Here is a 26,095-nt window from a genome sequence, read left to right as displayed (position 1 = left end):
ATCACACAATCAAAGACATCAGCGGCGCTTCCTTTGCCGGCTTCTACTACATTTGCTTCCAGAAGTCGGCGGCATCCATAGAGGGCTATTATTATCACCGGAGCTCAGAATGGTGAGGACTGAGGTCACTGTGCACACCTGCATCCCAAATTATAGAATACCCAGTCGCCACAAGAGGGCGCTGTTCATTTTCTAAGGTTGCATTGCTCTTGGCACCATAGGGGGCAGCACAGGAATGCCTGTTGCTTCGTCTGCCACTGGAACCCTGCAGATTTTACTATAGCATTTAGATATTGAGCAGTTCAGGTAACTAAAGACCAATCATTATATGCTAAAAATAAATCTGCAGCTTGCTAGTGTGTGCTGCAATTTATCACAGTTTTTAAGATCTCTGCTTGCTGTCAGTGCACAGAATAAATATTCAGAGGCTGTAAATCTGGACAAATCAAAAACTTGTGTTTGTTACAGTTGCATCCGGTCTAGACAATCCTCCACGGGCTGAAGACATCAGCAGCACGAACCTCTCTCCTGTCCTGTTTGGTACAATGTATCAGTGCAGGTAATATACCCGCTCGGGGTGGACACTGTATAGCTCACAGGGGAATGGATACAGCTGTAACAAACCCTCTGCTGTGAGAAGCATGTAAGGTTATGAGCACGACGTGGCTGTAGCGGGCTCTAATGAAACTCGTTAGGAAGGCACGGTTTAGACCAGGCATGCTCAACCTGCGGCCCTCCAGCTGTTGCAAAACTACAACTCCCAGCATGCCCAAACAGCCTACAGCAGGGCATTGTGGGAGTTGTAGTTTTACAACAGCTGGAGGGCCGCAGGTTAAGTATTGTTAATGGCCTCTCAGTATTGCAGGTGCGGTCATTAACAGTATAGTGCGGTCATAATTTGCTTAGAGCCCGCTATGTGGTCGTACCCTGACAGCTGCGTCCAAACGGGATGATCCTTCTACCTGCACCGATTACACAGTAACAAATGATCAGGAGAGGAGACAGATCATTGCTGCTAATGTCTTTAACTCGCAGAGGATCGTCTAGCCCCGGATACAGTTGTAACAACCCCTCAGCTATGAGCGTTATTGTGCGACCTCTGAATGTCAGTAGGAATGTTCCCACTCATTGTCAGCAAGCAGAGTTTCTATAAACTACATCCTGTACATTAAAGGGGTTGTCAGAGAGTTTTAGTACTGGTGACCTATCCTCAGGACAGGTCATCAATATCGGATTGGTTGTGGTCTGACTCCCCCGCACCCCCGCGATCAGCTGTTTGAGGAGGCCGCAGCCTAGCACAGCGCCGTGTGTTGTATAGTGGCTGTGCCTGGTATTACAGCATTAACTTTAATGGGACTGAGCAGCGCCTAGGCCTTGTGTCTGACGAACTAGTGAATGCCCAGAGCGCCAGCAGATTGCTGGGAGTCGGACCAAAAATGATCTTATTGACGACCTATGCCAGTGATGGCGAACCATTTAGAGACCGAGTGCCCAAACTGGAACCCAAAACAGCAATTTAACCTGAATATTGAGATTTAGTTTAGAAAAAAACACTCACAAACATAAAAATGGCTACAAAGTGTTTTGAGCCGTGAAGATGACCCATGTATTATACCGCCCTGTATATGGTGGCTGTATGCAAGGAGACTATGACCCATGTATTATACCGCCGTGGATGTATGCAAGGAGACTATGACCCATGTATTATACCGCCCTGGATATGGATTCCATATATAGGGCAGTATATTACATAGCTCATCATCTCCTTACATACATCCTCCAATGGAGGACCTCCATATACAGGGCTGAGGCCGACCTACTTTGACTTGTCCACCACGCACTGAGGCTGCAGGTGCAGCAGAGTGTCGGACGTCGGCACTCTTTCCTGCACACTGTAATGTTAACCGACAGACCACGCAGAGCTCGTGGGGGATAGATCATACCATTCATTTGTTTTTTTCCCCCCACCGTGCAGGTATCAGTCATTAAACCTGACTCTACGTCCCAGAACACAGCGCACCAATCTATGAATTCCGGTTGACAGAAGCCCGACCTCAGCGCCACACAGACAGGACGGAGCTGTCCGCCCCGAGCTGGGCTGCTTTCTTCTGTGACAGAGAGACTCTTAAGAAGAATGTACGAGTGTTTAAAGCAATGATGCGTGCAGCGGCGCCCCCTCTCTGTGCGCAGTTTTTATTTTAATCTGCTCGTTTTTCTTGTTTTTTGTTTTTTGTTTTTTTTTTCCTGCTTGACATTACTGTTCCAGCTTTCTCCCCTCCCCTGCTGCCAGCAACATGGATACCGTACCGAAACCTAATCTACCCTCCTACCCCCTCCTGTCCCTGAACATGGATTCTTGCAACCCCCAAGCGTGGTTCTGAGGAACAGGCAGTCTCCCCCTCGTTAGACAGGGGTCTGTGCAGAACATACCTGAGCTACACACTCCAGCCATGGGGGCTACCCCTCCCCCACTCATATCCCTAATATCTTACAAAGATTAGTAAATCCTCCCCCCCCCCCCCCCCCCAATACCAATGTCAAAAGGAAAGCTTATTCCGGACTGCAATACATTTCCCCATTTTCACATTGAAAATGGCGAATGTCAGATTTTTTTCTATATCTATAAATATATATTCTAAATGCACATATATTTAATCAGAAGTATAGATCTATGGATGCCTCCTGAGCGCAGAGGGAGCTGCCGAAGATTCAGTGATGTATTCTGCGGCGGCCTATTTTTCCAGGGTATACGTGACGGGTGATGGAAATGCGTTGCACCCCCTGATAATTCAGTCTCATCAATGAATCCCATCCATCCTGCTTCTCGAGGGTCTAGTGCAAAGGAGGGAACAGCGCCATCTGCTGTCAGACTGTGCTCACCACAGGCAGCCGAAGAGTCCCTGACCAGCGGCGAGGCGGACTGTTAGCGCAAGCGACCGGTTTTGCAAAGAGCCGCTTGGAGTTGTTGTCGTATTTGCTATGTGTCATGGATTAAAGCGTGGCTGGCATTTCTCTCTGATTTCTGCAAAATCTCCAGACGTCTATCGCACAGTCGCCGAGAAACACGTTCATCCTTTTTTCTTTTTTTTTTTTTTTCCAGTTAAAGAAAAACTCTTGCTGTTACACTGCTGATGTGTTGCTTCAATGTTTTCATTTATCTGCAAACAAAAAAACACAGAAGTTTGACTGGATTGAGAGGCCCAAGTCTGGATCTTACACTCCAGCGTACTGTCGGGGTTAATCTAGAGAGGATTGAGATTCAGGAGGGGCTAGAGAAGCCTGACCTGAGAGGGGTTGCTTGGTTTCTGGGGGAAAAAAAAACAGAAACCCCTTTAAATGACATGGCGGGTCTTGCGGTGCCCCATTTCCTCAGGTTACGTGGTGGCATTGCGCCGATCGGTGCCAGTGCTGCTCAAAGGGATACAATGTGGACATATTTTAATTGCTACAACTCTCCTAAGGCCGTGTTCACATGGGGAGTTTGGTGCATTTCCTGCACTGATATCCATGTGGAATCTGTCTCCTAATATTTTAATGGGAATTTATATGGACTTGGGTAATCTGCATCGTGGAAAAAAAAACACACAGGTTAATTCTTGGAGCAGATTCTGCATGGAACTCAATGGGAGGTGTCAAAACCACAGGATCAGAGAAAAATAAAAATCAGAAACGCGTGCAAATTTTAACGTAGATTCCGTGGTGTGTAATTTTCAGCAAGTTTAATACCACTGTGTGAACATACCCTAATGCTATGATTACAGTAGAGGTTTCCAAGTTGTATCCTCAGATCGTTTTTTGTCTCTTTAAGGCTCCATTCACACTTCTGTATAATGGGTCCGCATCCGTTCTGCAAATTGCGGAACGGGTGCGGACCCATTCATTCTCTATGGGGACAGAATGGATGCGGCGAGCACAGGATGTGCTATCCGCATTTACGGAGCGCGCCCCCGATCTTCCGGTCCGCGGCTCTGGAAAAAAATAGAACATGTTGTCATATATCTTCTATATGAAAAAGAATCCACCCGACAATGTCCTATTCTTGTCCACAATTGCGGACAAGAATAGGCAGTTCTATAGGGGTGCCAGTCGGGTGTATTGCGGATCTGCAATGCACTACGGACGTCTGAATGGACCCTTAAGGCTATATACACCTTTGGGGGCAATTTTTTATTTTATTATTATTGCATTGTACGCAATTTGAGATGATAAACATTTTTTCAATTGCTCTTTATTACAAAAATGTTGAACCCCTGTCTCTGTACAACCTTGAGATTCTCTAGTAGCAGGCTCTGAATTTTCACTCTGTTCCGTCGGGCAGCTCAACTGACGGCTCCTTCTCTCCAACATTATAAACGCTCATTATAGCTCAGTTCTTATCTTACTGGTAGGAATGTGGCTTAAATAAGTGTTTATGACTTTTAGAGATAAAGGTTTATGAAAGTACAGTCACAGAGCTAGACAGTTAACCCTTTGTGACAGAACGACTCAATATTTTTTAATAAAGACCAATAAAAAAAACCGATTTTTAGCCCAAAATGAGTAAAATGCAAGCTTAAAAAAACAATTGCCCGTGAAGGTGTACGTAGCCTTTAGGCCTCTTTCACACGGGCGTTGCAGGAAAAGGTGCGGGTGCGTTGCGGGAACATGCGCGATTTTTCCGCGCGAGTGCAAAACATTGTAATGCGTTTTGCACGCGCGTGAGAAAGATTGGCATGTTTGGTACCCAAACCCGAACTTCTTCACAGAAGTTCGGGCTTGGGATCAGTGTTCTGTAAATAGTATTATTTTCCCTTATAACATGGTTATAAGGGAAAATAATAGCATTCTGAATACAGACTGCATAGTACAATAGCGCTGGAGGGGTTAAAAAATATAATTTAACTCACCTTAATCCACTTGCTCGCGCAGCCAGCATCTCTTCTTTGCTGTGTACAGGAAAAGGACCTGTGGTGACGTCACTCCGGTCATCACATGATCCATAACATGATCTTTTACCATGGTGATGGATCATGTGATGACCGGAGTGACGTCACCACAGGTCCTTTTCCTGTGCACAGCAAAGAAGAAGACAGAAGAGAAGCCGGACTGCGCGAGCAATTGGATTAAGGTGGGTTTAATTACTTTTTTTTTTTTAACCCCTCCAGCGCTATTGTACTATGCATTTTGTATTCAGAATGCTATTATTTTCCCTTATAACCATGTTATAAGGGAAAATAATAATGATCGGGTCTCCATCCCGATCGTCTCCTAGCAACCGTGCGTGAAAATCGCACCGCATCCGCACTTGCTTGCGATTTTCATGCGAGGATGAGATCTGCATCAAATCTGCCAAAAAAAAAAAAAACGTAAGTGATGCATGCAGTTTTTGGTGTGAAAATGCACACGGGGATTTTTGCTGTGCATTGCAAAGGGTGAGATCTGCAGCATAAATTGACAAGCTGTGGATTTAAAGGGGTTCTCCAAAGGCAGGAACCAATGGGGGAGGGGGGGGAGAGGTTAGCACGGTGCGAAATTGACCTGCCGTGCGGATTTCGCCATTTTTAATGCAAGGGCGATACCTGTGGCAAATCCACACCAAAAACGCAAGTAACGTGGATTTATGTGTTGAAATATGTATGGAATTTCTGCAAGACAGCCCGTAGCCTTAGACTATCTGCGCGCTGGGTTTCAAAACAGAAAATCCAAGCGGTTTTTAGTGCCGATTTCTGTGCATATCTTGCGCCATAACCGCATATGTTACTTCTGGATTTTGCACAGAGCTTTTCTTTGCATTGAAAAGGGTGAAATCCATGAAGCAGGTCAATTTCTGCATGGAAAAAAAAAAAAAAAGCAAGGTGCGCATGGGATTTGCCCTAATCTCGTTCACTTTGCCAGTACTGTTTCGCTACGGTTTTTCTGCATGATAATAAATGTGAAAAAGCCGTGTGTAACCCACCACCTGTGCAGACAGCCTTATGGTTTATTCACGCATCTTGGTCCTGTTGCGGTTTTTGCAGCATATTTGGAGAAACTGCGCCAAAAATAGTGACAACCCTTAAAAATAAATGCTGGCTGTAATTTTGGCGCATTTTAACTTCTGTTTTACAGCTGAAAACCTGACTTGACAACCCACACTAACAGCATGATTGGGACCTATGATGACGTACGCTCGCATCATTAGACGTTGCAGCTGTAATGCCAATGCTAAAATGCGCCCACGTTGCAGGCCAGTTTCAGATTTGAGTGTTAACTCTATGCGGGCGTGAATTCCCGTAGTGAATTCTGCTCTTGTATCGGAACCTCGCAGCATTGTAATGATTTATAATGCTGTGTGTCTCTGCCCAACCTCCGCTGTAATGATTTGTACTTACATGATGCCGTCAGTACAAGTTGAGTTTGGGCAGAGACACACAGCGTTATAAGTCATTAGAGTGCTGTGCGGTCCCAATACAAGAGCAGGGTTCACTGCGGGCATTCACGCTCCCATAAGGAATATGTTTCATGCAGTGAACGCGCTCGTCTCAAACTGGCCTTACCTGGGGCTGCCACCAGTCTGTCTCCGATGGTGTAAGACTGATAATTGTCGGCTGCACAAGTTATCATTAGAGTAAGGGCTCATTCACCCGGCCGTGCCTGTATTGCGGGCACCGGCCGTGTGCACCCCGCATCATGGATGGGGACCCATTCACTACGGAGTGCTTCCGTGGGGTTTCTCTCTGTGCCTCCACACTGCAAAAAAGTAGTTCATGTGCGGTGCGGATGGCCCACAGACCCATTCAAGTTAAATGGGTCTGGATCCGTCTGCGGAATCCACACATATGTTGCCTGTGCATTGGGGGCTGCAAATTCCGACCAGCGGCCGTGTGCATGAGCCCTAAAGGCATGGCGTGTGACCGAAAACTCTCCCCCGCTGGCCGTACAATTTTGTGGGTAAAACGTGCCACACGTGGGCGGTGTTTTGGCAGCACGTGGATGCAGTGATTTGTGTCTATTTTAAAGCACTCGTTTGGCCGACAGCTAATCCTCCCCATAAACAGTCTCAGCCGAGCATGCATGTGTTCACGGTAGGGAGAGGGGAATAAACTGCTTCGGACTACTTAGGTGGTGACTTACCTCTTCTGATAACCATGGGTTGTGCCCTTCTTTCCCCCCCACGTTTGTCTCTTGTGGGGCAGCACTATACACATTAGATGGTCTGCCTGCTGAAATCTGCATCTGACGTGTGTATGGCCACCTTAAAGGGGTCCTCTCACTTCAGCAAATAGCATTTATTATGTAGAGTAAGTTAATACAAGCCACTTACTAATGTATTGTTATCATCCATATTGCTCCCTTTGCTGGCTGGATTCATTTTTTCCATCACACGGCTCGTTTCCATGGTTACAGACCACCCTGCAATCCAGCAGTGGTGGTCGGCCTTGCACACTGTAGGAAAAAGCACCTGTCTCTCTGGTGCCCAGGACAGTGGGAGCGCACAGAAGAACTTTTGCTATAGGGTGTATAGGAAAATACCCTGCTATTTAGATGCCATGTGAGACAACCCCTTTAATGGAGTATTTCCATTTTGTATGGTATATCCATGCCATCAGTGCCTGATACATGTGGGTCCCACCTCTTGGATCTGCACCGATCTCTATAATATTCCTCTCCATAACCTGTCAGGACGTGGTGGTTGTGGATATGGTGCGGGCATGCAGGCCAATACTGAGATGCAGATACCCCTTTAAGAGTAGGTAGGGGTAGTATTACTGCTCCATACTAGATCACTAATACGGCCTCGGGGCATCCCTATAACCCGACTGTCACATCAATCCTCCTGATGCATTTCGGGTATTAGATGCCATATCTGCCTTATAAAACATAGGGCAGGATATCACGGCTGAGGACCGGCATTCATGAACCTACGTCCATATAGTAATACAGGTGTACTGCGTGTAGACATGGTATGGAGTATACATCACAATACAGTGAGCGCCCCCTATAGACGCTTCAGGGCCGATCCAATCTACAATCAGAAGGATCGGCCATGTGACTCCATTATGAGTCTGGCTAGGAGAGCTTCATAGAGGCGAATGGCTCCTCCAGAGCTGGAAGATCTCAGCTGAATCCAGACTCATCTGATGAAAGTGTATGGTGAGCGGACAGATGGCGCCATTGGGAATAAGTGACGTGGAAACTGCGGAGCACCACGTGCCATTGATGTGAGAGGTGAACGTCGGGTATGAAGGTGTGAGAAGGCGGACTGACACCCTACAGTGGAGCCATAAATGGTGATGGGGTGGATGGGATCTTCCAGCAAGACAATGTGACATGGAGCATGACCAAGACATCCAAGAACAACCCTGGCCCCCTAATTCCCCAGACTTGAACCCAGTCAAGCGTCTGTAGGACCACCTCGATGGTCCTGTTTGCTCTATGGACCTTCCCCCGCACACCCTCCAGCAGCTGTGGGATGCCCTGCAGTCAGCATGGCTCCAGATACCTGTGACAACCCACCAGGACCTTATGGAGTCACTCCGGGCCAGTCTTTCCACTGTATGTGCTGCACACTGCGGTTACTTTGTATATTAGCTGCTGGTCATAATTATGGGGCTCGACTGTGTATATTACACATATATGCCTGCAACGGGGGCCTCCCACCCCCCAGGGCCCTCTATATGACGCGCGTCCCAGGTTTAGGAAATGCCAAGTGGTATAGTACGGCCTAAAATGTCTCTTTATGTGTCACGGTGCTCCTACCTGGATATGGCTGGACCCCAGGCTTTGGCTCCGATGCAATAAATAGGGGGAATAATTGAGGGATTTGAAAGAAAGACCTTGCATGTAGTTGAACAGCAGCTTTACTTCACATAAACGTTTTTTCCAAAACAGTTTCAGGCTTTTGTCTTAGTCCCAGCAGGCTTTAGCATGAAACTGGCAGGCAAACTCTACTCTGCTATATCTGTTTCTCTCTGACTCTGCTGTACTGACAGGCTTAAATAGAATCTTTGCTTTCTTCTTGATGCTGCACTTTCTCTTTCTAGCCTGACTCTAGGTGATGCCGGGGAACTTTCCTCCTGGCTCCTGAGGTTTAAATTTTTGGCCTACATGGCCAGCAGAGCTTAGGCTCCATTCAGACGTCCGCAAATGGGTCCGCATCCGTTCCACAATATCGGGAAGGGGTGTGGACCTATTCATTCTCAATGGGGCAGAACGGGATGCGGAGAGCACACTATGTACTCTCCGCATCCGCATTTCCGGGCGGCGGCTCCGCAAAAAAATAGAACATGTCCTATTCTTGTCCGCAATTGCGGACAAGAATATGCAGTTCTATGGAGGGTGCTGGCCGGGTGTATTGCGGATCCGCGATACACCATGGATGTGTGGATGGACCCTTAAGGTGCTCTGACTGGCATGGGCACGTCCAGCAGAGACGTGCCCCTGTACACCCTTCCCCTAGCTGGGGGTAGGCTAAACTAACTGGAACTTCTGCCCCACCCTTCCTGTAGGAAGTAGGACTCACCCACTTCTCTCCAGAGGGGGGTTGGAATGAAATGGTAAGTTCCATTCTATCTACACTCACCTAAAGAATTATTAGTGCCCCCATACTAATACGGTGTTGGACCCCCTTTTGCCTTCAGAACTGCCTTAATTCTACGTGGCATTGATTCCACAAGGTGCTGATAGCATTCTTTAGAAATGTTGGCCCATATTGATAGGATAGCATCTTGCAGTTGATGGAGATTTGAGGGATGCACATCCAGGGCACGAAGCTCCCGTTCCACCACATCCCAAAGATGCTCTATTGGGTTGAGATCTGGTGACTGTGGGGCCATTTTAGTACAGTGAACTCATTGTCATGTTCAAGAAACCAATGTGAAATGATTCGAGCTTTGTGACATGGTGCATTATCCTGCTGGAAGTAGCCATCAGAGGATGGATACATGTTCTCATTCTGTTTACGCCAAATTCGGACTCTACCATTTGAATGTCTCAACAGAAATCGAGACTCATCAGACCAGGCAACATTTTTCCAGTCTTCAACAGTCCAATTTTGGTGAGCTCGTGCAAATTGTAGCCTCTTTTTCCTATTTGTAGTGGAGATGAGTGGTACCCGGTGGGGTCTTCTGCTGTTGTAGCCCATCCGCCTCAAGGTTGTGCGTGTTGTGGCTTCACAAATGCTTTGCTGCGTACCTCGGTTGTAACGAGTGGTTATTTCAGTCAACGTTGCTCTTCTATCAGCTTGAATCAGTCGGCCCATTCTCCTCTGACCTCTAGCATCCACAAGGCATTTTTTTCCCACAGGACGGCCGCATACTGGATGTTTTTCCCTTTTCACACCATTCTTTGTAAACCCTAGAAATGGTTGTGCGTGAAAATCCCAGTAACTGAGCAGATTGTGAAATACTCAGACCGGCCCGTCTGGCACCAACAACCATGCCACGCTCAAAATTGCTTAAATCACCTTTCTTTCCCATTCTGACATTCAGTTTGGAGTTCAGGAGATTGTCTTGACCAGGAGCACCCCCCTAAATGCATTGAAGCAACTGCCATGTGATTGGTTGACTAGATAATTGCATTAATGAGAAATAGAACAGGTGTTCCTAATAATTCTTTAGGTGAGTGTAAGTACATCTCTGCTGTGTTTGCTGCCACCTGCTGGTGAACCAGGCACATTACATGAACATAACAGTTTCAAACAGATTAGGAATGCACATTGTGGAGGACCTAGAATAAATACATAAGATGACATGAGGTTAGACCAATAAATACAGTAGCAAGGTGCACAAGTGGTAACACCACTCTGGGGTGTTACATGCCCCATTATGGGTGTAGGAGTGCCCCATACATCTCCTATATGCCCCATGATGTGGTAGGTGTGCCCCATACATCTCACACATGCTCCATGATTTTGTAGTTTGGCTTAGTAGAATATTGTGGGGTATACATTTTTCTAGCTTCTTTGCTGGGATCTGGGGAACAATCTTGGAAAGGCAGACATTTTCTATATTTTCATGGATTTTACTTTAAATCAAGGGTCACACTACCATTCCCAGAATGAGACATGACAACAAGGATCAGGCTGGGCAGAGTGCCCTCACCAAAGATGGCCGCCGCAGGCCGGGCGCCTGATGATGAGGTCACGTAGAAGCCCCGCCCTTCCCCGGCTCCTGCGCTCACTGCTTCCTTTCCTGTCTATGCTGGCTTCAGTCGGGAGGCCGCAGACATGGGGATCCTGGAGAAAATCTCCGAGATCGAGAAGGAGATCGCCAGGACCCAGAAGAATAAGGGTGAGAGGCCGGGGTCATGTGCTGTCCTGTACGGGGTCACACGTGAAGAGCGCAGGGGCAGAATTTATCTTCAACATGACATTGTTTTTCATTTGTTGCTGAAGTGATGCTCTACACTGCAGCTGCTCTCTATAAAAGAGGGGAGACCTGCACTGACCAGTATAAGGGGGGCTATAGTGGTGAGGTCTGGGGGAGCCCTGCACTGACCAGTATAAGGGGGGCTATAGTGGGGAGCACTGGGGGAGGCCTGTGCTGACCAGTATAAGGGGGTTTATAGTGGGGAGCACTGGGGGGGAGCCCTGCGCTGACCATTATAAGGGGGGCTATAGTGGGGAGCCCTGCACTGACCAGTATAAGGGGGCTATAGTGGGGAGCACTGGGGGAGCCCTGCACTGACCAGTATAAAGGGGGCTGTAGTGGAGAGGACTGGGGGAGCCCAGCACTGACCCGTATAAGGAGGGCTATAGTGGTGAGGACTGGGGGAGCCCTGCACTGACCAGTATAAGGAGGGCTATAGTGGGGAGCACTGGGGGAGCCCTGCACTGACCAGTATAAGGAGGGCTATAGTGGGGAGCACTGGGGGAGCCCTGCACTGACCAGTATAAGGAGGGCTATAGTGGTGAGGACTGGGGGAGCCCTGCACTGACCAGTATAAGGAGGGCTATAGTGGGGAGCACTGGGAGAGCCCTGCACTGACCAGTATAAGGAGGGCTATAGTGGAGAGGACTGGGGGAGCCCTGCACTGACCAGTATAAGGAGGGCTATAGTGGGGAGCACTGGGGGAGCCCTGCACTGACCAGTATAAGGAGGGCTATAGTGGGGAGCACTGGGGGAGCCCTGCACTGACCAGTATAAGGAGGGCTATAGTGGGGAGCACTGGGGGAGCCCTGCACTGACCAGTATAAAGGGGGCTATAGTGGAGAGGACTGGGGGAGCCCTGCACTGACCAGTATAAGGAGGGCTATAGTGGTGAGGACTGGGGGAGCCCTGCACTGACCAGTATAAGGAGGGCTATAGTGGTGAGGACTGGGGGAGCCCTGCACTGACCAGTATAAAGGGGGCTATAGTGGTGAGGACTGGGGGAGCCCTGCACTGACCAGTATAAGGAGAGCTATAGTGGAGAGGACTGGGGGAGCCCTGCACTGACCAGTATAAGGAGGGCTATAGTGGGGAGCACTGGGGGAGCCCTGCACTGACCAGTATAAAGGGGGCTATAGTGGAGAGGACTGGGGGAGCCCTGCACTGACCAGTATAAGGAGGGCTATAGTGGGGAGCACTGGGGGAGCCCTGCACTGACCAGTATAAAGGGGGCTATAGTGGTGAGGACTGGGGGAGCCCTGCACTGACCAGTATAAGGAGGGCTATAGTGGTGAGGACTGGGGGAGCCCTGCACTGACCAGTATAAGGAGGGCTATAGTGGGGAGCACTGGGGGAGCCCTGCACTGACCAGTATAAGGAGGGCTATAGTGGGGAGCACTGGGGGAGCCCTGCACTGACCAGTATAAAGGGGGCTATAGTGGAGAGGACTGGGGGAGCCCTGCACTGACCAGTATAAGGAGGGCTATAGTGGTGAGGACTGGGGGAGCCCTGCACTGACCAGTATAAGAGGGGCTATAGTGGAGAGGACTGGGGGAGCCCTGCACTGACCAGTATAAGGAGGGCTATAGTGGAGAGGACTGGGGGAGCCCTGCACTGACCAGTATAAGGAGGGCTATAGTGGGGAGCACTGGGGGGAGTGTTGCACAGACCAGAATAAGGGGGACTATAGTGGTCAGGACTGGGGGGAGCCCTGCGCTGACCATTATAAGAGGCGCTATAGTGGAGAGGACTGGGGTAGCCGCGCACTGACCAGTATAAGGGGGGCTATAGTAGTCAGGACTGGTGGGAGCCCTGTGCTGATCATTATAAGGGGGCTATAGTGGGGAGCACTGGGGAGCCCTGCACTGACCAGTATAAGGAGGGCTATAGTGGTGAGGACTGGGGGGAGCCCTGCGCTGACCAGTATAAGGGGGGCTATAGTGGTCAGGACTGGGGGGGAGCCCTGCGCTGACCAGTATAAGGGGGGCTATAGTGGTCAGGACTGGGGGGGAGCCCTGCGCTGACCAGTATAAGGGGGGCTATAGTGGTGAGGACTGGGAGGAGCCCTGCGCTGACCATTATAAGGGGGGCTATAGTGGTCAGGACTGGGGGGGAGCCCTGCGCTGACCAGTATAAGGGGGGCTATAGTGGTCAGGACTGGGGGGGAGCCCTGCGCTGACCAGTATAAAGGGGGCTATAGTGGTGAGGACTGGGGGGAGCGTTGCACAGACCAGAATAAGGGGGGCTATAGTGGTGAGGACTGGGGGAGCCCTGTGCTGACCATTATAAGGGGGGGCTATAGTGGTCAGGACTGGGGGGGGAGCATTCCACAAACCAGAATAAGGGGGTTATAGTGGTAGTTGCTGGGGCCCCTGCAGATTTCACATGTGGCCCCCATTCTCCATGTTGGGGGTAAGGTCTCAGCCTGCAGGATACTGATTATTAATATGGGGGTGCTGTGTCTCCTTTGGGGGTGTAGGGTGTCAGTTTGTATGATGGGGTCTATTAAGTGGCCCTGTATAATAAGGGGGGCTTGTTGGCGCTTGTGGGGTTCAGTCGCACAGGTCCCTGTTTTCCGCGCTGTGTCCTATTCGCCGCCATGACGCTGCTCCCGTCTTCTCTTCCAGCCACTGAGTATCACTTGGGATTGCTGAAGGCCAAACTCGCCAAGTACAGAGCCCAGCTCCTGGAGCCCTCCAAATCCGCTACCGGCAAGGGCGATGGCTTCGATGTGATGAAATCCGGAGATGCCCGAGTGGCGCTGATCGGGTTCCCCTCTGTGGGTAAGGTCGGTAACCCCCCCGAACCCCTTGGTACTGCAGATACCCCCATCCTGCATAGCTGCAGCGTGGCGCCTGTGTGCTCTGAGCTGTTCCTCCAGTCACCTCCAGAGCTGCAGCCCAGATTTTGCTTCCCACCCCCTGTCTGCACCGTGCTGACACTATTATAAGGTTAGATGCTGGGTACTGTCCTGCGTTGTGGAGAATGCAGTGTATAGGACCTTGTGTTGCTGCACAGCGGGGTCTTACATAAAGCCAGCAGGGGCAGCAGTGAGGTGTAAGAACTCAGGGGTATCAGGGGTTAGAACAGTGGGGGTCCAATCAATCTCTAGAACTAGGACCTCTGCCCCCCACCCCAACCACAGTGGTGGTCGAGCATTACCTGCTCCTCCTCCATCCAGACTCTCGGGAAGTCCTGGAGACATCTACAGCACAGACAATGGTGAATGCAGCTCTGGATGTGACTGGAGTAAAGCACAGTGTATTGCATGTCATATTCATAAAGAAGGCTAGGTTTTCACGTCCCTCATTTTCAGTGATTTTGGGATCCCTTCTCTTTTCCAGTCCACGTTTTTGAGTCTGATGACCTCCACGGCCAGTGAGGCGGCCTCCTACGAGTTCACGACGCTGACCTGCATCCCTGGCGTGATAGAGGTGAGGCTGCATGTACCAGGACGTTGGGGCCCAGGCAGTGTTCTGCAGCTTCCCAATAGACTTTCTGTTTAAATTTTTTTACTATTTTCCCCTGTGCTGATAGTTTGCTACAATGTATCAGTGCAGGTAGCATCTATCAGTCCAGACTGTTTATGCCATGGAGGATTTTCTGGCCTGGATACAATTCTAAGAAACCCTTGGCTGGGAGAAGTATCTGTACTCTGCAGGCTGTCAGCCTCTGGATGCACTGTATTTTTCAAACTATAAGACGCACCTAGGATTTAGAGGAGGAAAGTAAGAAAAAAAATAAAATAAATTTTCATGAGACCTCAGATCAGACCCCCCCCCCCCCAATCTTCATCAAACCTCAGATCAGGCCCTCATCAGACTCTCTCCCCCCCCCCCCTCCCATGTAGGATACGATAATACTTTAATACACATGCATTTAAAATTACTTACAAGATTAAGGGCTCTTTCACACCTGCGTTGTTGTCTTCCGGCATAGAGTTCCGTCGTCGGGGCTCTATGCCGGAAGAATCCTGATCAGGATTATCCTAATGCATTCTGAATGGAGAGAAATCCGTTCAGGATGCATCAGGATGTCTTCAGTTCCGGAACGGAACGTTTTTTGGCCGGAGAAAATACCGCAGCATGCTGCGCTTTTTGCTCCGGCCAAAAATCCGGAACACTTGCCGCAAGGCCGGATCCGGAATTAATGCCCATTGAAAGGCATTGATCCGGATCCGGCCTTAAGCTAAACGTCGTTTCGGCGCATTGCCGCATCCGACATTTAGCTTTTTCAGAGTGGTTACCATGGCTGCCGGGACGCTAAAGTCCTGGCAGCCATGGTAAAGTGTAGTGGGGAGCGGGGAGCAGTGTACTTACCGTCCGTGCGGCTCCCCGGGCGCTCCAGAGTGACGTCAGGGCGCCCCAAGCGCATGGATCATGTGATCACATGGATCACGTCATCCATGCGCATGGGGCGCTCTGACGTCATTCTGGAGCGCCCGGGGAGCCGCACGGACTGTAAGTATACCGCTCCCCCGCTCCCCACTACTACTATGGCAACCAGGACTTTAATAGCGTCCTGGGTGCCATAGTAACACTGAAAGCATTTGGAAGACGGTTCCGTCTTCAAATGCTTTCAGTACACTTGCGTTTTTCCGGATCCGGAGTGTAATTCCGGCAAGTGGAGTACACGCCGGATCCGGACAACGCAAGTGTGAAAGAGGCCTAAAACTTGGTATTCAGCATAAAAAACTCATAGTGCCCGACTGGTTGCAGCCTTCTCTTTGGCATTGGGTGCGTGTCTTCTGCTTCCAATCTATATACAGACAAACTGGCCAGGAGGAATAATAGAGGAACAATATTGTATTGTATAGCTGGCTGCTATGACAGCGCACGGCTTACTGAAAGCTTACTACAGCGCCGATTTGGTGAGATCTGGACAATTCATAAGCCTTTTTTAGTATCAATATTTAAATAGACTTCACCTGTCAAGTAATCAGGACTTCTTGCTCCATGTCCGGCTATTACTGATATCAGGCCAGCCCCCCATCAGTCTCGGATCAGGCCAGCCCCCCATCAGTCTCGGATCAGGCCAGCCCCCCATCAGTCTCGGATCAGGCCAGCCCCCCATCAGTCTTGGATCAGGCCAGCCCCCCATCAGTCTTGGATCAGGCCAGCCCCCCATCAGTCTTGGATCAGGCCAGCCCCCCATCAGTCTTGGATCAGGCCAGCCCCCCATCAGTCTCGGATCAGGCCAGCCCCCCATCAGTCTCGGATCAGGCCAGCCCCCCATCAGTCTCGGATCAGGCCAGCCCCCCATCAGTCTCGGATCAGGCCAGCCCCCCATCAGTCTCGGATCAGGCCAGCCCCCCATCAGTCTCGGATCAGGCCAGCCCCCCATCAGTCTCGGATCAGGCCAGCCCCCCATCAGTCTCGGATCAGGCCAGCCCCCCATCAGTCTCGGATCAGGCCGCCCCCCCAGCCTCAGACCAGACCCCTTCCACGCACGATCAGCCGCAGATCAGACATTGCTCCGGATGGCGCTGCCCTCTGTAGATCCACTCACCGCTCCCTGGTCTTCTTCCGGCCCACACTGCATTGTGACCATAGTACGCACCTATGTGAACTACTTCCTGGTGCTGTACACAGTCAGAAGCAGAACAGGGCCCAGAGGAAGACTAGGGGAGGTGAGTACAGCCAGAGCACCACTTCCCTCCCCGAGCCTCCCGCATACTAATGACCACTTCCATAATGGACTATAAGACCCAATGCCATTTTCCCTCACTTTTGGGGGAAGGGGGGGGGGGGAGGGGAGTGCTTCTTATAGTCGGAAAAATACTGTAACTTGAATGTTCCCGTTCACTGACATCAAGCATTGATCTTGAGATTGGTGAAGAATGGAAACACGAAGTCTATCAGAAAGCTGCAGAACATCCCATTGGACAGACTGGGACACCGTGTGAGGTGGGAGCTGCAGGTGGCTTTTAATGGCGTGCTACTTCTCTTTACTTCAGTACAAAGGAGCGAATATTCAGCTTCTGGATCTGCCGGGAATTATTGAAGGTGCAGCGCAAGGTGAGTGCTAGCTCTTGTGTTCAGATTCCTACATTTATTTTAAAGTGCCTGGAAGATGTCCAGTGAAGAAAGTCTGCAGTCCGCATACACACAGGACAGTTTACCCATCAGAATGTATTTGCAGCTCCCCCCCCCCATGCGGATATTGCCCCTGATCTGATTTGTGGCTAGGACTCCTGTGCAGTTGCCCTTTAGGACTCCATACAGATCAGACATGACTAATCGATCCACATTCGATCTACTAGATTGGTAGATCATGTAAAGACGCTTAATTAAAGGGGTTGTCCTATGAAGAGAACATATCCCCTATCATGGGGTAGGGGATCATTGTCTGATTGGTGGGGGTCTGACCACTGGGGCCCCCATCAGCCCCTGTGCCTCCTGCTTGAATGGAGCGGCAGACACACACACACGAGCGTCCGGCTCTCCTTTCATATCTATGTGATTGCCCAAGATAGCCAAGTACAAATGCTCAGCTATCCCGGCAGCCCCATAAAGCTACAGGACCGCTGTGGGGAAAAGGGGGCCCCCCCGCTTTTGTGATTGGCGTGGACCCCTGCTGATCAGACACGTATCCCCTTTCCCTTTAAGGGGCACTATCTAACCCTGTGTGAGACTGGTACAGATGGCATGAGACGCCATCGACCATCATTGGCCTTATACTCTTGTATATTTGCATTGCAGGGAAGGGCAGAGGTCGCCAGGTCATCGCTGTCGCTCGGACGTCAGACGTGGTCATCATGATGCTGGATGCCACAAAGGGTGAAGTCCAGAGGTGAGCGCTCCATGGCGGGCCCCATAGTAACTGCAGGGTCAGCGCTATTGCGGAAGTGCGGGTCTGCAATTCCGGATAGGGGCCGCACGATGTGTGGGTCCGCAATTCCGTTCCGCAAAATGCGGAATGGAATTGCGGATGTGTGAATGGAGCCTTATCGTAAGAGATGCTGATTTATGTGGTTTCATCACCAGATGCTTATTGGAGAAAGAGCTGGAGTCTGTGGGCATCCGGCTGAACAAGAACAAGCCCAATATCTACTTCAAGGTAAGTGGTCCCCGAAAAATACATTGTCACGAATCGGCATTCATAGTAATGTACCGTATATTTCACCCTATAAGACGCACCTAGTTTTTAAAGGACAATAAGAAAAAAATATTTTTTTTCCTTACACCTCAGATCAGACCCCCAATGTTTATTAGATCTCAGCCCCAATCAGACGCCCAGTGTTAATAAGACCCCCATACCTCATATCAGCCCCTTGTGCCACAGACCAAATACAAAAAAAAAAAAAAAACACCTCTCCAGCTCTGGACAATGCCGCCAGCGCTGTCTCTTTTCTTCCTGCCACGGCTGTGCTGTGACCCGACGTGCACAGCGTGAGGCCACAGAGCACCCTCACGCTGTGCACGGCCAAGGACCAAGAAGCGGTGAGTACAGAGCCTTCACCGATTTCCGGTACTAAAGAGCGGGGGGGGGGGGGGGGAAGGCGTCTTATGGGCAACTTCGGTCCTTCCTGGCTACGGCCATGACAGTTTATGGGGGCGTTGAGGGCAAGGCCACCCACCAAGGATGCACAGCTTTGCTGTGGAGTTTCCCTTTAATTCCTATATTGACTCTGTTCTATGCAGGGGGAGGGGCGCTGAGAAGGCTGCTTTCATTTTTTTTTTTGTATTATCATTATTAAAATGATTATTATTATTCTATATAATATATATATTTTTTACTTTTAGCCCAAGAAAGGAGGCGGCATCTCCTTCAACTCCACCGTGCCCCTGACCCAGTGCTCCGAGAAGCTGGTGCAGCTCATCCTCCATGAATACAGTATCCTTCCTGCTTGTCCCTGTACCCGTCTTGTCTCTATCATGTATTATTTCGATTTCCCTTTTGGTTTTGCTCCTTGGAAAGAACCAGCACCGACGGGTCCAATTAAAGGGACATCACCAATCTCACACTTTTTATTGTAGGAACATTTCTTTTTATAGATGTCGTCATTTCTATGAAAGGGGCATCATATGGCAGCTCCGCTGAGGTCTAGGATGGGCTGGAGACTTGTGACTGTAACTTACAGGGCTTGTGCACTGTATACGACGGCGGCCATATTGGTCTTAGGAAGCAGTCGTTTGCCCCAGGGATGGGACGCCGATCGGTTGCTGCACCAGCCTCTTTCTGTAGGGGTACTACCAGGGTTCATACAGAATACATTACAGTTTGGACCTTAATGAGTTTTTTTTTCCCAGAAATGTTTAACGCAGAGGTTCTGTTCCGGGAGGACTGCAGCCCAGATGACTTCATCGATGTGATTTTGGGAAACCGAGTGTACATGGCCTGTCTCTACGTGAGTCCAGACCGTCCCTGGGGTATCTGGCAGCACGATGGAGATGTATCCATACTAGGTCTAGTCATAGAGATTGTAAAGGAGGGTCTGACATGGATGTCCATCGGACTCTACCTAAAGGGGTTTGCGTTGCCGGACCATTGTTTAGTCCCATCTTGGCGTGGAAGCGTCCAGATGGGACAACCCCTTTGACAATGATAAGTTTTATTTCCAGCTTATTCTAGTCAGTTTTTTTTAAGTTGGAAATATCCCTTTAAATAATTCTGAGCTTTCAGCGGATACATGTTACCTGCACTGATACACTGCAACAAAATATCAGGACAGGATCGAGACTTGTGTAAGGCCTTATTCACACGTTAATTTTCCATCCATGGGGAACGCGGATCGTACACGTCTGTGACTCACTGACACGTGAACAAGGCCTTACCGAGGAGTCCATCATCCGTGAGACGTAGCAGATCTGTACAGATTTTTCAGCCTTTGAATGTGAAGCAAGAATGTTTACATTCACTGACAGCAAGCAGAGATCTTGAAAAAAAAAAAAAGAAATGTAGAGGAATTGGAAAAAATAAAAACATTTAAAGGCTTCAGAACTTGATTTGACTGGACGAGCCCTTTAATAGTAGAGTCTGCCCGCTTTTCCAGTGAAGGTGAACACAGGATTACAGTATGTTTGTGGGCCCTCAGGTCAGTAACATCTTCCCTATATTTCTACAGGTTTATAACAAGATCGATCAGATCTCCATGGAGGAGGTGGACAGACTAGCCCGGCAGCCGCACAGCGTGGTCATCAGGTGACTGCAAAGGGTGGGATCCAGTGAAGGGGGATATGTATGATCTGATGAGGGGGCGTCCATTGTGTAGATATGTATGATCCAGTGAGGGGGGGCGTCCCTTGTGTAGATATGTATGATCCAGTGAGGGGGGGCGTCCCTTGTGTAGATATGTATGATACAGTGAGGGGGGGCGTCCCTTGTGTAGATATGTATGATACAGTGAGGGGGGGCGTCCCTTGTGTAGATATGTCTGATCCAGTGAGAGGGGCGTCCCTTGTGTAGATATGTATGATCCAGTGAGAGGGGCGTCCCCTGTGTAGATATGTATGATCCAGTGAGGGGGGCGTCCCTTGTGTAGAGATGTATGATCCGGTGAGGGGGGGCGTCCCTTGTGTAGATATGTATGATCCAGTGAGGAGGGTGTCCCCTATGTAGATATGTCTGATCCAGTGAGGGGGGGCGTCCCTTGTGTAGATATGTATGATCCAGTGAGGGGGGCGTCCCTTGTGCAGTGTGTATAGGGACTGCAGTAGAGACAGTAATTTGTTACACAGAAGGATGTAACCGCCATATACATGTATATACGGTACCTTTTCTGGGCTGAGTCTCATCACATTCCTCCTTGTCTTTCAGTTGTGGGATGAAGCTGAACCTGGACTATTTGCTGGAGACATTATGGGAATATTTGGCACTTACCTGCATCTACACCAAGAAGCGAGGACGTAAGAGATTTTTGTTACCCCCTCCGCCCTCCAGGAGTCAGATATAAGTCTCTTCACCATGGATCAAGCAACTTCCTTCCCCCTTTACTGTGTGCCATAAGACATAGCGCCCATCCTGTTCTGGAGGACCTGACATTCATGCATCATCAGCATGGTCCATTGATTTCAGTGGGAACTGTGTAATGCTTCATTTGCCCTGCGGAAGCGCTGCCGGGTAACTGAACATTTGCTGCTAGGTTCCCCACAGATTGTAACTGATCGTTCTCTAACCTATGATCATATTATCTGGGACACTTCTAACAGACAAAGTGCTCGAGGACACAGAGGGTTCCGGGGGGTGCTTGAGGACACAGAGGGCCCCGGGGGGGTGCTCGAGGACACAGAGGGTTCCGGGGGGTGCTGGAGGACACAGAGGGTTCCGGGGGGTGCTGGAGGACACAGAGGGTTCCGGGGGGTGCTGGAGGACACAGAGGGTTCCGGGGGGTGCTGGAGGACACAGAGGGTTCCGGGGGGTGCTCGAGGACACAGAGGGTTCCGGGGGGTGCTCGAGGACACAGAGGGTTCCGGGGGGTGCTCGAGGACACAGAGGGTTCCGGGGGGTGCTTGAGGACACAGAGGGTTCCGGGGGGTGCTTGAGGACACAGAGGGTTCCGGGGGGTGCTTGAGGACACAGAGGGTTCCGGGGGGTGCTTGAGGACACAGAGGGTTCCGGGGGGTGCTTGAGGACACAGAGGGTTCCGGGGGGTGCTTGAGGACACAGAGGGTTCCGGGGGGTGCTTGAGGACACAGAGGGTTCCGGGGGGTGCTGGAGGACACAGAGGGTTCCGGGGGGTGCTCGAGGACACAGAGGGTTCCGGGGGGTGCTCGAGGACACAGAGGGTTCCGGGGGGTGCTCGAGGACACAGAGGGTTCCGGGGGGTGCTCGAGGACACAGAGGGTTCCGGGGGGTGCTTGAGGACACAGAGGGTTCCGGGGGGTGCTGGAGGACACAGAGGGTTCCGGGGGGTGCTGGAGGACACAGAGGGCCCCGGGGGGGTGCTCGAGGACACAGAGGGCCCCGGGGGGGTGCTCGAGGACACAGAGGGCCCCGGGGGGGGTGCTCGAGGACACAGAGGGCCCCGGGGGGGGTGCTCGAGGACACAGAGGGCCCCGGGGGGGGGTGCTCGAGGACACAGAGGGTTCCGGGGGGTGCTCGAGGACACAGAGGGCCCAGGGGATTCTCCAAGACAGGGTATTTTTCTGTTGGTTCTTGGGTGATAAAGCTGCTCTGTGCAGTAATGAACACCTGCAAATTATCTTCACAGAGAGGCCGGATTTTTCAGACGCCATCATCCTCCGGAAAGGCGCTTCTGTGGAACACGTGGTAAGAGTTCCTTTCCTTTTTCGGGTGGCTGATAACATAGAGCAATAGCATGCGGTTTTACAACTCATGTTAAATAAAGCTCCATCTTGGGGTCACGTTAAAGGGGTTGTGCCATGTTTGCAAGTTATACCCTCTCCACGGGTTATGGGTTAATTAACTGATTGCTGAGGGTGCGACCACTGGGACCTCCACCCACCCTGAGAACAGGAGCCCCATTCCCTCGATCTGATGGAGCAGCAGGTCGGGGTGACTCTTTGACTAGGTCACAGCTCCATGGCCGCTCATAGGACGGCGGCTCAGGTTAATGGTTTCTTATTTTGTCATGTTACAGTGTCATCGGATTCACAGGACGCTGACCAGTCAGTTTAAATATGCCCTGGTTTGGGTAAGTCATTTTAAGGTGAACCTATTGTGCTGCTTTATTAAGGTGACAGGCTGCAGGAGAACCGCGGTGTAGGCCGAGACCCTTCCTTCTTACTGCTTTCAGAAGTTTTCACTTTGTAATAGTAACAATACTTACCTTCTACTGATCCTGAGATACATCTGTAATATACTCCAGAGCTGCACTCATAAATCTGCAGGTTGCTATTGGAAACAGCACATTTGTGAATGCGCCCCCTATGAGGTTATAGTAGGACAGTTCTTTCTAAATCACATTTATGTACAGTGTCTGGTGTAAAGACGATACTGACCACCACAAGATCTGTGCAGACACTGAACAAGAAGGGAATGCTGAGTGATTTTGGTTCTAAAGCTGCAGAATGCAGCTCTGGAGTATAATGCAGGATGTAACTCGGGGTCAGTACAGGATAAGTAATGTAATGTATGTACACAGTGACTGCACCAGCAGAATAGTGAGTGCAGCTCTGGAGTATAATGCAGGATGTAACTCGGGGTCGGTACAGAATAAGTAATGTAATGTATGTACACAGTGACTGCACCAGCAGAATAGTGAGTGCAGCTCTGGAGTATAATACAGGATGTAACTCAGGATCAGTACAGGATAAGTAATGTAATGTATGTACACAGTGACTGCACCAGCAGAACAGTGAGTTCAGCTCTAGAGTATAATACAGGATGTAACTCAGGATCAGTACAGGATAAGTAATGTAATTTATGTACACAGTGACTGCACCAGCAGAACAGTGAGTGCAGCTCTAGAGTATAATACAGGATGTAACTCAGGATCAGTACAGGATAAGTAATGTATGTACACAGTGACTGCACCAGCAGAATAGTGAGTGCAGCTCTGGAGTATAATACAGGATGTAACTCAGGATCAGTACAGGATAAGTAATGTATGTACTCAGTGACTACACCAGCAGAATAGTGAGTGCAGCTCTGGAGTATAATACAGGATGTAACTCAGGATCAGTACAGGATAAGTAATGTAATGTATGTACACAGTGACTCCACTAGCAGAACAGTGAGTGAATTTTTTAGGTTTCTCTGACTTCATTCATTTTATTATATTTAAAGGGAACGAGCACCAAGTACAGCCCTCAGAGAGTAGGACTGACCCACAACATGGAGCACGAAGACGTCATCCAAATAGTCAAGAAATAAAATGGCCGACAACCCCGATCCATAGAGGCCACTTACCGCAGCCGTACTCCTTCTGATTGAAATCCCAGTAAAACCCACACCGAACACGTCGGACACAACAGCTGCCATTACCACAGCCGTGAACTGTAAGCAACATCTGCACCAGGATCATCAACCTCTGAAACTACAACTCCCAGCATGCTCCATTCATTTCTGTGGGAGATACAAGAACAACCAAGCAAGTGTTCATCTTGGGAGTTGTAGTTTCACAGCAGCTGGGGGCTGACCCCTGCTCTATCTACACAGACACATTAAAACTGTACAAACACCCGCCATCTTACTTCATGCAATATCTGTGGTGTTTTTTTGTTTTTTTTTAATTAAACTGGAAATATTTTCTGGTATATATGATAGCAAATAAACCAAATATTGGTGCACTGTGTTTTTTTTTGTTTGTTTTTTGTAATAAACTTCAAGTTTCTGTCAGACAAGGTGATAAATTCTCTTTCTATGGAGGAATAATATACAGAGGGAAGAACACTTGTGAGGGGTTTGATACCATAGTACAAGTTCAGGATGGCGCCATTGCTGGGCCTGAGCTGTTCTGTGAGGTGCCCAATAGGAGGCGGAGCCACCAGAGTGACAGGGAGATACGGCCAATAGGAAGGCAGAAGTTTTGGAGGGAAAGCAGAGGCAGAGTATGTGGAGGAGCGCGTCTGAACAGCGACCTGAATCCTGACTGGAAAATGGAGGATCTGAGAGGAAAAACTGAAGCTACAGACAGGAAAGCGTTTAAAAGCAAGAAAATAAACTTAAAATGGCATCGACAACCAAATAATAAGGGCAAATAACTGCTGTATCTATACAGTCACAATATGGTTGACAGTCATCACAAACACCACATACATAACCCAGCAGCCATCTTTCTCTTTGAGGCGCTGAGGGTGCTCTGGGTGTACATTTGTCCAGTGGTGACCACTGCAGGCGAATATATTATTACAGGGGACCATGTTATACATTGAGGGGGTGTCAGGGCAGGCAGAGCATCTGGCTCTTAGACGGGGGTCCCGGGTGGTTGACCCTTACCTCCATCACACATATACACTAATGGAAGATCTATAAAGGGTTGAGATTTAAAAAAATAACCCATTTAAAGCAGCAAGTACTAAAATTTCTAAATTAAAGGGGTTGTGCCACTAAGGTAATCTGTTGTAAAACTACAACTCCCAGCATGCACACCCAATCAACTGTTTTCTGAACTGCCATAGAAGTAAATAGAGCATGCTGGGAATTGTAGTTTCACAACAGCTGGAGTGCAGAAGGTTGCTGATCCCTGCACTAAGGGCTCATGCACACGACTGGGTCGTGTGCTGTCCACATCCGCACATCCATTCTGTGCCATCCTCAAAAAAGATAGAACATTTCCTATTTCTATTGAAGTGAAAAAGAAAATGGCGGCATGCAAAACGGATCTGGTTGTATGCATGAGCCCTTATACACAGGACTGGGGATAGATCTGACCCTCAGGCAGCGATCACAGGAACGGATGTCCACAAGTGCCGCCATGCTGCCTCATGGGAACGGATCAGTTTTGCACACGCCTGTCCACCTCTCCATCCACTTTTATGAGACATCTCATAGAAGTCAATGGAGCTGTAGACACGTGCGCAACAGGTAAATGGTGCGCCGCTCTAGTATGCATAGTATATCATTATGACAGCCATACACATAGGTACTTCATGAGTGTCCAGGCCCCCAGCTGGTGGAGAGGCCGGGTCTATCAAAACAGGCTGAGCTAATGATCTTTCTCCAATTTAAAGGGATTGTACAAATATAGTGAGAATACCTGCAACTTTCTAATATACTTTTTGTTTTAATCACTTCTTGCTGTCAGTGAATGGAAACTCAAATTCTTGTTTATGTCTAGGAGCTGAAAACGTATGTTGTGCTCACGCAGGTGCAGGGCTCGTTACAGTACATCAGAGCTCTCTCTTGTGTATTTCCCGTAATTA

At 49.5% G+C, this 26,095-nt stretch overlaps 1 protein-coding gene and 1 long non-coding RNA gene across 2 annotated transcripts; both read left to right on the top strand.

Annotated features, from left to right (window-relative positions):
* Nucleotides 1-3,683, top strand: LOC121008365. The gene is made up of 2 exons (XR_005780565.1): nucleotides 1-112; nucleotides 1,976-3,683. It is a non-coding gene; the product is annotated as an uncharacterized LOC121008365 (long non-coding RNA).
* A 7,415-nt stretch (nucleotides 3,684-11,098) lies between these two features.
* On the top strand, nucleotides 11,099-24,525 carry DRG2 (developmentally regulated GTP binding protein 2). Its single transcript, XM_040440297.1, has 13 exons — nucleotides 11,099-11,249; nucleotides 13,955-14,115; nucleotides 14,672-14,761; nucleotides 17,284-17,344; nucleotides 18,029-18,119; nucleotides 18,314-18,386; nucleotides 19,073-19,163; nucleotides 19,580-19,677; nucleotides 20,395-20,471; nucleotides 21,087-21,175; nucleotides 22,480-22,538; nucleotides 22,870-22,923; nucleotides 24,018-24,525. Exons 1-13 carry the CDS (start codon nucleotides 11,186-11,188, stop codon nucleotides 24,102-24,104), a joined length of 1,095 nt encoding a protein of 364 aa, XP_040296231.1. The 5' UTR covers nucleotides 11,099-11,185; the 3' UTR covers nucleotides 24,105-24,525.
* The last annotated feature ends 1,570 nt before the right edge of the window (nucleotides 24,526-26,095 follow it).

This window comes from Bufo bufo, chromosome 7 (genome assembly GCF_905171765.1).
Source record: "Bufo bufo chromosome 7, aBufBuf1.1, whole genome shotgun sequence".
NCBI lineage: Eukaryota > Metazoa > Chordata > Amphibia > Anura > Bufonidae > Bufo > Bufo bufo.
This window is presented reverse-complemented; position numbering and strand designations above follow the sequence as displayed.

What these genes read in the sequence shown, in the direction of transcription:
- DRG2 (XM_040440297.1), top strand. Translation starts at nt 11,186, where the DNA reads ATGGGGATCCTGGAGAAAATCTCCGAGATCGAGAAGGAGATCGCCAGG. An exon ending in CAGGACCCAGAAGAATAAGG is followed by an intron (nt 11,250 to 13,954) that starts GTGAGAGGCCGG and finishes CTTCTCTTCCAG; the next exon opens with CCACTGAGTATCACTTGGGA. An exon ending in AGCCCAATATCTACTTCAAG is followed by an intron (nt 18,387 to 19,072) that starts GTAAGTGGTCCC and finishes TTTTACTTTTAG; the next exon opens with CCCAAGAAAGGAGGCGGCAT.